We start from the raw sequence: 9,928 nt of genomic DNA, 5'->3' as shown, positions 1-9,928 counted from the left end.
AGGTAATCACAAGTTCTAAGAGGTGCAATATCTACTTCTAGATATCCTCTGGGATTCTTTCGGCTTAGAAGAAGAATTCTATCCTAAAAAAGTCTCTCTCCCAACGGTCTAAATACACCTATCTATGGTTCATCTTTGGTAATGCAACCATCATTCTTTAATTCTCTTGCCTACTGCTTGAGTCTAAATTTGTTCACTAACTCGACCATTGAAGAGACTTTGGCTAGCACACCCCCTCCCCTGGTCCTAGGCTTGCTAGTTTATTGTTTTGCAAGTTGCTCGAATTTGTGCACTTCTTCCACATATAGTGGTACGGATTTGGTTCCTACACTAACTATTCCTAGCAACACCTCAGGCAAACTACAAACAGGGGTGGACAAACCAAACCACTCACCATGGCACCATTCTCTCTCTCCCGCATCATACTTCTGATTAAAAGTCTGGCTGTTTTTTGTTTTTGTTTTCTAAGAGTCATATCTTCTTTTGATATCTCACAATGCCATTTCAAAGCAAATTTCTGCCTTGCAATTCAAACCTCTCTTAATTCATACAAGCTTCTTGACTTAGCAACTCGAGCTGTTAGATATAGAGACAGAGAGGAGTTGAGACGTAGTGTTCAGTGTAGGCCAAGACGTAGTGGTCAGTGTAGGTCGACGACTTCAGTGATGGGTGATAAAGGTGAACGGGTAGGTAGGTTGCACTAGAAACGGGAGTTATCAGCCATGCCAATGTCAATATATTCTTTTGTTTTTGGGGTGAGGTGGGAATGTGGGCTTGTTTTTAGAAGAATGAGGGACGAAGTTGAAATTTTAGAGGAATTTTTTTGGTGATGGAGTGTTTTCAGAAAATTGTGGGGTGCGTTAAAACGACCTTATAATAATATTACTTTTCTTTGCTAGCCTGAGATTTTAGCTCCATCTCATAAAAAGCTGCTGCTTCAGCTCGGAAATGACGGGCTCAATCTCAATCCCTGCCGCAATCGCTTTCCCGCATCCCTCTTCTCTGTCTTCTCCTTCAATCATTCCCATTCTTCGATTCCCTCTCCTCGCTCTCTCCAAACGACGCCGTCGCCTCCACTTGCGCCCCCTGGTTCTCGCTTCCACTGCCGCCGGCGTCGCCGCCAATTCCGTCCCCAGAAATGGGGTCTACACCGTCGGCAATTTCATGACTACCAGGGAGCATTTGCACGTCGTCAAGCCCTCCACCCCCGTCGGCCAAGGTAGAATCTTGCCGTGAGCTCAAACCCTCAAGCTTTCGAAGCTCAAGCCCTTTGCTTACTGACTGATGATGATTCATTGGTTTTTCTCTTTTTGCAGCATTGGAAGCTCTTGTTGAGAAGAGAATCACCGGTTTTCCTGTGATTGACGATGACTGGAAACTTGTAAGTAAAATCCCTACGTTAATCAATTTCATGATAAAAAATCTTATCTTTTTTGTTTCCCTTTTGATATATAAATTATGTGATTAGAGTCTCCATTTGTACAAAAATTGTATTAAAATACTGGTTTACCAAGTTTTATGGAAAGACGTTTACTTGTTCTGGTTAACAACTTGGTATTGTCTTAATTTCTGAAACTTTTTGTGTTTGTGAGTGTTTGTTGCTTGCTTACACCTTGATTTGTGCGGTTATTCACTATTGATGCAGGTTGGTGTTGTCTCAGATTACGATTTATTAGCGTTGGACTCCATATCCGGAAATATGAAAGGTATCCCGTGTTTCGACATCTAAAGATATCAACTTTTATTTTCGTTTACTTCCTGGTTTGGGATTGTTTTGAGGGCAAGAAATTCTGGGTTGTCATATCATACTACAGAACATTTATTGTTTGACATTACAGATTAATATATCTATTGAGTTTGGTCTGCTGTTAGGAAATCTTAATGTTGGTGACTTCTGCGGGAATATTATCATTTAGATCTTAAATATTAGGATGATAGAGGTCAAGTCATCAAGTTATCTGAACATGTAAGTTTGATCCTAAGAATATATGACTAATGATAATGCAGATGTTAACAAAATCTCATGAACAATGTAAAAGTTCCTTTGGTTGCAAGGTATCTGAATGTGGTGGGGTTTATGCGTTATGGGTATGTACTTTGTAGTTGGGGTGTCTTGAGGTTTTTGCCTATTCGCATTCAGTAAACTCCTAAAAGGGGGCCACAATATTTATATTCATATGAAAGAAATTTGAATTGGTAAGTAGCCATCCCCTAAAAAAAAAAAAAATGAAAATAAGTACCAGCACAAAGTTGCTTACAAAAAGTTTCTTAAATTGAGTAAGGAACTCCACAGAAACTTGAAAAGATAAATATGGTCTTGTTTCCAACAGGTGAAAACAAAAACAAAATCAAATTCAAAGCTATAATATGAAGAAAAGATGAAGCAATTGCTGGAAAGGATCACTTAAAAGATTGATTTTCTCACATTTTTAGCTGCAAATAACTAATCAATGCAAGTTTTTAGGGCTGAGTTTAATATAGGTTGGACTTGGGTCGAGAGCCTAAAATAATGAATTGGGGACCTAAGGCAAGTGCCTCACCAGGGGCCTGCCTTGGGCGGTTTCTTTGTTCTGACTTAGTCTTTATTTTTGTAATTTTTTGGGGTGAAACGATACGAGACTTGTATGGTTAATTTTTATGTTATCAGGTGGTGGTCAAAGCGACACAAACTTGTTTCCAGATGTTGATAGTTCTTGGAAAGTATGTAAGAAGTTGGTTTTGGACTACATTATTTTTAATTTCGCTTACAAGTCTCTACTGCATTGCCCATGTTGTTACAAATATACGATGGATGTTATTTTTCTCCCTTAACATTGGTTATAATGTTGATTTGCAACTCTTGATAATTTTTATGAGATGATAATACATATGCCAGTCATACACATGTACACCATGCAGTTTATATACACACACTAGCTCACTGGCTTTCCAAGACAGATGGAGTTGAGAATTCTTTGGAGATATGGCTTTAATAGTAAAAAACAGGTTTACCACTCTCTGGAACTGTGCTGTGGTGGGAAAGAAATAGAAGAGTTTTGATGATTGAGAAAAAGATGCGGTTTCATTGTAGGAGAGAACTAGATAAATTCTTTCCCTTTGGATTCACTATCTAGACATTTTTCCTTTTAGTTAAGCTTTCTGGATCAGTCTCATTTTGTTGGTTAATGGTTCTGTTAGTTTTTGGTCTATAGTTTAGTTTTGTGGGCTTTCGTTTCCCAATGGACCACTTATCCATTATGTTTTGTAGCCTGTTTTTCTTGTATTATTGACATTCTTGTTTGTTGTTATAAATAAATTTTATCATTTGAAAGCCTGTTAGTATGTTGTTGATTAGTATTAGCCTGTACCACAGTGATATTGCTTTAGGATTTATGTGACGTTTTTGTTACTTCTTTTCACTCGCACTATTCTTTAACGTGACTCAGTAGTGTAACTTTTAACTCAGCAAGAATGCCCAAAAGTGGGATACAGTATGTTGACTAAAATTAAAACTGTGTTTATGGCTTTTATTTTAAGTAATGCTTAGATCAATAAATGTGTGGTTAGTTGCTTCATGGATTTCTCTCTAAATTTGGATGTGTGTGGCAGACATTTTCATGGATTTCTCTCTAAATTTGGATGTGTGTGGCAGACATTCAATGAGATACAGAAACTGCTTAGCAAGACCAATGGAAAATTTGTTGGTGACTTAATGACACCTGCTCCACTTGTTGTCCGTGAAACCACCAACCTGGAAGATGCTGCTAGGTAAGGGATTTAACTAATTTTCCTAATATCTAATTTGTGGTCAGAGAAATTTCTTGAAGCATAAATGTTTAATTTTCTGACTTTGTTTATTTAAGGTTGAGAATATTGATGATGGGCTGTTAAGAGTTTTTGGGTTACTATTATTAAGATTTAGTTGGAGTAGAACTAAATATCTCGTACAAGTGGTCCAACTCGTGAAAGTTATGATTCTGTCTTTTCTTGCTAAGATTTGCTAAAGCGTTCGGCAATGTGTAGTTAGATGAAGTGCAAATTATTAAAGGCAACTTTCAACGATCTCTATAATTTGGTAGGTTGTTGCTTGAAACAAAATATCGCCGACTGCCAGTTGTAGATAGTGAAGGCAAGCTGGTAATGATCCTTTTCTCTCTTTTAAATTCGAACTAAAATATAAACTATCTTCTGTGTTGGATGCCAAATCATTGCTAGTTGTTTCTGATTGTTCTCTTCTTCCGTATCAAAAGGTTGGCATCATTACGAGGGGGAATGTTGTTAAAGCTGCCCTGCAGATTAAACGTGCTAGTGAAAAATGAGCTTAGTTGAGGGGAACATCGTTGGAGCCCATAAATCTCTTTGATATCATAATTATTTCTGCAATGCACAGCTATTAAGAGGACTATTTGAAGGAAAGTTAATCGTTTGTCCTTCAGAAGGAATATATATTATAGTTTGCTAAGAACCTTGCCTTAGTGATATATAGCATAGATTGCCTTAAGGTAGGGTTCCACTTGTATTTAGGCTTTTAATTTATTAAACATTGTTTTGTATAGGATCAGATTTGACTTGCAGATGTCCTATGCCAAAATTTTTGTGCAGACAATGTTAGGAGATTAATTTCTTAGACCAAATTTGCAAACCATGTTAATGTCACCAATGAGAAATAATCACGTTAATCAATATTTAAGTAATGATACAGTATTTTTTTAGACCGAATTTGAAACGACACTGAAAATTTTCACAGGGATTCTTTCAATCATGTTAGATTTGGTGGGGATTTTTCTTAACAAATACGGCTTGTGACTTGTGAGAATCAGAACAAGGATTTTGTTTTGACATCATTATAATCTACATTCAAGTTCTCGAGAGTGATTTTCAAAGTTAAGCTTTGCTCGAACATTCTCAAAGTAGAATTGTTATTAGGGGATTCTAGAATAATCATTCTGCAATCAGCCCTCTTTCTTTTACTACAGAAGAGTGCGTGATGGTTTTGGTTTTCTTCAAACGTTGATGACATGGTCCGGCTACAATGCTATGTCCCACTAGCGGTACAGATTTTATGCAATATCTAATTGTTATAAAGACCTATTAGAATTCTATATGTAAGATCTGATCATTAATTTTTTAGATCAATTAGTGGTTCGTACGTCGGAGGAAAAGTTGCAATAACTAATCCATTCCTATTGAATTTTATGTGAAAATGATGTATTAAATTGTTGTAGACATGTAAATATCCTTGCATGCAAATGATACATCACAAAGCTCCACGTGGCATATGACTCATCACAAATGGACAATTCATCAATGACATGTGGCACAAATCAAGCAAAGGAAGCTCAAAACTTCCCCAAAATTCGGCCAAAAGGGGGAAATACCTCTTAAAATTGGCAAGGGGTCCAAATTGCTCCAAAACCGGAAAGAAAGCTAAATCATCTTCACAAAACAAGCAAAAATTGAAGATTGCTCGCAAAATAGGCAAGAAAGCCCTATAGATTTCGGCCAAGCAAGGGAAAGTGGCTAAAATTAAGACACAAAACATGCCTAAATTCTCCCATGGACAAATCAAGACACAAATCAAAGCCGAATCCATCCAGAGGCAAGCTTTGAGAAGTTTGTAAATACAATGTCCTCAAACAAGTATAAAGGTAGACAATTTCTACATTCAAAGGGTCGACTATTTCTACATTGAAGGGTCGAAATCTCTACATTCAGAAGAACCTCTGCCAAATCTTCGAAGACTAATACATTGCCAAAGCTCTTTTCGAAGAATGTACAACCAAAGTTGAAGTTTTCTTTCTACCAAAGCCAAAGCATTCCCTTGAGGAATGTTGTGTTCCTTTCAAGTGCAAATATAAGGATAGTATAATGGCACAAGTAAGGGTGTTGAACCAAAGAGACTGATTAGAACTCTACAAATTACTAGCTTTATGTGAACCCTCACTAACAATGAAAATGAAAACTAAATTTAGATATTTGTTTTGGAAGGTATAACTTAAAATGCAAGACAAGATAAAGATGAATGATAGATTGATTCAGAAACAATGGGAACAGAACTAGGGATACCGATCAAGAACTTCAAATAGGGTTCATTTTATTTTATTTATGATCATCCATTTGATGTGTGGCTGTGATCAAGTACTCCTAATCTACAACCTAGTTGTGATGTTCAACTTAGATTACCAATTACGAATCCATTAAGAACAAGAACTTCAAAGAACCAAATAAATCACATGGTAGGATGTATGCATAGCAGTTTCTTCATTCATTCACATGTCCACCAAGATTAAGCATGGTGTGTACTATAACCTTGATCAAATAATTCATAAGCAGCCCAAATGGTGATCAAACATTAAGATGAACAAACAAATTAAACTATAAAACCAGTGAATGAAACAAGAACACAAATTGGTAGTTTGAATACTTTAACTTAATAACATAGACTAGTTTTGCAAGGCTACATCAAAATCCCCAGCTATGAACTTAATTACACAACATGATTATAGAATATAGAATATCAAGAACAACGTGAGTGAAATTAAAGTTCATAGAAGAAACCCCCTTGAAGTAATTCTGATGTTGAACTTCTCCAAGAACAGCGCGGCTGCATGGTTTCTTTGGTGGTTGTGGATGGTGAATGGAGAAAGGATTTTGTTTCTGGAAGAAAAGCCAAAGAAAGAGAAGAGAGAGAGCTATGGGTGTCCCCAAGGGGGAGCTTATGTAAAAGTGGCTGAAACCCTCAATTTTATAAGGTTAAAGAAGTTGTTATAGAATGCCAAGACATCCAGTAGTGGAGCATTTATTTCAGATGTTTTTTGCTGTTATTGGTCTCTTAAAAGGCCATATTCATCACCATGTTCAATTGTACACTTTGAATCTCTCTCTACATCAGAATCCTTATTCAATTCTCCACTTTCAACACCATTTTGCCCTATTTACCCTCAAATGGCTCCAAAATACAATTAACTGCACACTAACACAAAAGAGAGTAAAACGCAACCAATTTAACTCAAAAATATCACAAAGAGATTAGGAATGGATGGTATAAATGTATGAAATATATGAGTTATCAAGGAATCAGCAAGCACTTGTGCCGATTCCTTCAAGACTTTGTTGCAAGCTTAAAACTTGTAACGAAGTTCGATTCAAGATCAAGTTGCCAAGACCCTTGAATCAACAAAATTATGCATCAACACTACCTTTGCCGCAGGTCATACACAAACCTAGAGGTGAAGACTATCCACGCATTGTTTCAAGCTCAAAATTTGAAGCAATCGTTCATCCGACATCAAGTCATCGCGACCCTTGGATCAACAATCTACACATCTACATCAAATTTGAAGAATGAATCAGAGGAAAATTGTAAACAGAGATTGTAACCTACAAATTCAAATCAATACAAATCTACTTTGTACACGTGTTCTGGTTTCATTCGATACATAATTTTTGTGTTTACAAATTTGGCTCACCCAGTGGGACCTCTCGGCCTCTCATCTCTGTCTTCAAATCCACAAGAAACACACATGGCATCAAGAAAAGATCAAGTTGTTCTCGCAACCAACACGAAGAACAAGAAAAACTTTGCTGCAAGCGGTGGCACTTTGGGTGTCACAACCCGAAGCAAGGCAAAAACTCTCTTTGTTGTGCCTTCCACCCTTACATCAACTCTACCGAAGGAGCAAAAGCACCTGAGGCATGAGCCCATGATCACCCTAGCCTCGTTAAGAGCGCCAAAGGAAGAAAGCCCGATGAGGTACTTCGAGTCGTTGACTTCTAATGCTGACTCAAGCAGCAGCTTGTATCCTGTAGCCATGCAAGTTATGACTACTGGTGCGACGTCCATCGAGGAGTAGTTGGCCCAAATGAACGAAGCAATTGCAAAGTTGATAATGACCGTGGAGGAAAAGGACTTGTGGATTGCTACACTCGTCAATCATCTGCAGGTACAACACGACGAGAAAGCTGACCCAAAGGGTGATCCACCCAAAGAGGAAACTCACGAGAAAATGAGCCTTTGGTGGAGAAAGTTGAGGAGAAGCTAAAGGTGGACCGAGTTGTGACGCTCATGGGATCTTTCTCTATTCAACAGCTACATGAGATGATCACAAGCACCATCAAAGCGTAGTACGAAGGGAGCTCACATAGCTGCGCACTGTACTCAAAGCCATACTCCAAGAAGATTGACGTCTTAAGGATGCCAAGGGGTTATCAGCCGCTAAAATTCATGCAATTCAATGGAAAGGGCAATCCTAAACAACATATTGCCCATTTCATTGAAACCTGTAACAATGCTGGGACAAAGGGATGCCTTTGACTCGTACATATTGGTAGAAACTTGATCCTGGTATATCGCTAGGTGATGATTCTGCACAATGGGGGTTTCAATTGGTTTACAAGCCAACATTCCAGTTTCAGAGAAAAGATCAAGAACATACTTTCACTGAGACAAGTAAATACCATCACGAGAACGAGCAACTTCAATGCCAAAGAAGTATTTCAAGCCTCTTAGATCCTTCATCTCAAATTCTGATGAAAGATACCCCTGTAACCTTTTTATCTCTTTTGTGTCATCACCAGTAACTACCATATCATCTACATAGATAATTAATAAAGTAACTTTATCTCTCATGCGTTTTAGGAACAGGGTGTGGTCCGCATTTCCCTATCTATAGCCGTACTTTTTCATTGCTTCAGTGAACCTTCCAAACCATGCTCTGGGTGATTTTTTGAGTCCGTAGAGAGCCTTTTGGAGTCTACATACTTTCCCTGCTTCATTCGGTGTTTCATATCCTGGTGGAAGATTCATGTATTGATGTGAAAATTAACTTGACACACAAATTAAACCCTATTTGTGACAATTGTAGTATATATGCAAGTAGGGATCGTTCTAGATTGGGGATTAACTAGGGATGCTAATCAACACAAATAAACTTAAAAACACTAATTTAGACTCTATAGACTTAAAACTAACTCAAAACACTTAAAACAACAACAAACACTCAAAAAGACTCAATTCTAGACCTAACAAGTGATTTTGATGAAAATAAAACTTAATTTGACTCAAAAGACTAAAAGAAAATAGATTTTGACTCAAATAACAAGACTAAATGAAAGGGCGAGAACTTCCCAGTGGGTCACCCATCATGGGAGTGTTCTCGCACGTTACTAGCTTGACTTCGGAGTTCCCATGGAACTCGAAGCCAGTGAGCTCCCAAAAAGCCTCATACTAGGTAGGGATGAGAATATACATAAAAGGATCACTCACCTGGGTAATGTGGGATCTTACAATCCACCCTCCTTAGGGGTCTGACGTCCTCGTCGGCACACCGCGGCCAGAGTTAGGCTTTGATACCAAATTGTCACATCTCGGCTCATGGTCTACCACATCCCGGGCCCATTCCACCACTGTAGCACAATATTATCCACTTTGGGCCCCAACTACGCCCTCACGGTTTTGTTTCTGGGAACACACACGATAACTTCCTAAGGGGTCATCCATCATGGGATTGCTTTTGCGGCTACTCGCTTAACTTTGGAGTTCTTATGGAACCCGAAGCCAGTGAGCTCTCAAAAGGCCTCGTGCTAGGTAGGGATGAGAATATACATATAAGGATCACTCGCCTAGACGATGTGAGATCTTACAATCCACCCCTCTTAGGGACCCGACGTCCTTGTTGGCACACCATGGTTAGGGTTAGGCTCTGATACTAAATTGTCATATCCCGGTGGGGGGTCCACCACATCTCAGGCCCACTCCACCACTGTAGTACGATATGGTCTGCTTTGGGCCCCAACCACGCCCTCACAGTTTTATTTTTGGGAACTCACACGAGAACTTCCCAGTGGGTCACTCATCATGGGATTGCTCTCGCGCACTACTCACTTAACTTCGGAATTCCTATGGAACTCAAACCCAATGAGCTTCCAAAAAGCCTCGTGCTAGGTAGGG

At 38.5% G+C, this 9,928-nt stretch overlaps 1 protein-coding gene across 1 annotated transcript; it reads left to right on the top strand.

Moving 5' to 3' along the window:
• The first annotated feature begins 933 nt into the window (after nt 1-933).
• LOC103966322 (CBS domain-containing protein CBSX2, chloroplastic-like) lies at nt 934-4,606 on the top strand. The gene is made up of 7 exons (XM_009379479.3): nt 934-1,219; nt 1,317-1,381; nt 1,646-1,706; nt 2,648-2,700; nt 3,632-3,747; nt 4,059-4,116; nt 4,230-4,606. Exons 1-7 carry the CDS (start codon nt 949-951, stop codon nt 4,296-4,298), a joined length of 693 nt encoding a protein of 230 aa, XP_009377754.2. The 5' UTR covers nt 934-948; the 3' UTR covers nt 4,299-4,606.
• Nucleotides 4,607-9,928: the final 5,322 nt, after the last annotated feature.

The sequence above is a fragment of a genome, unplaced genomic scaffold (assembly GCF_019419815.1).
Source record: "Pyrus x bretschneideri cultivar Hongxiangsu unplaced genomic scaffold, Pyrus_bretschneideri_v1 Contig99, whole genome shotgun sequence".
NCBI lineage: Eukaryota > Viridiplantae > Streptophyta > Magnoliopsida > Rosales > Rosaceae > Pyrus > Pyrus x bretschneideri.
The sequence above is the reverse complement of the archived record's forward strand: the minus strand, read 5'-3'. Positions and strand labels throughout refer to the sequence as shown.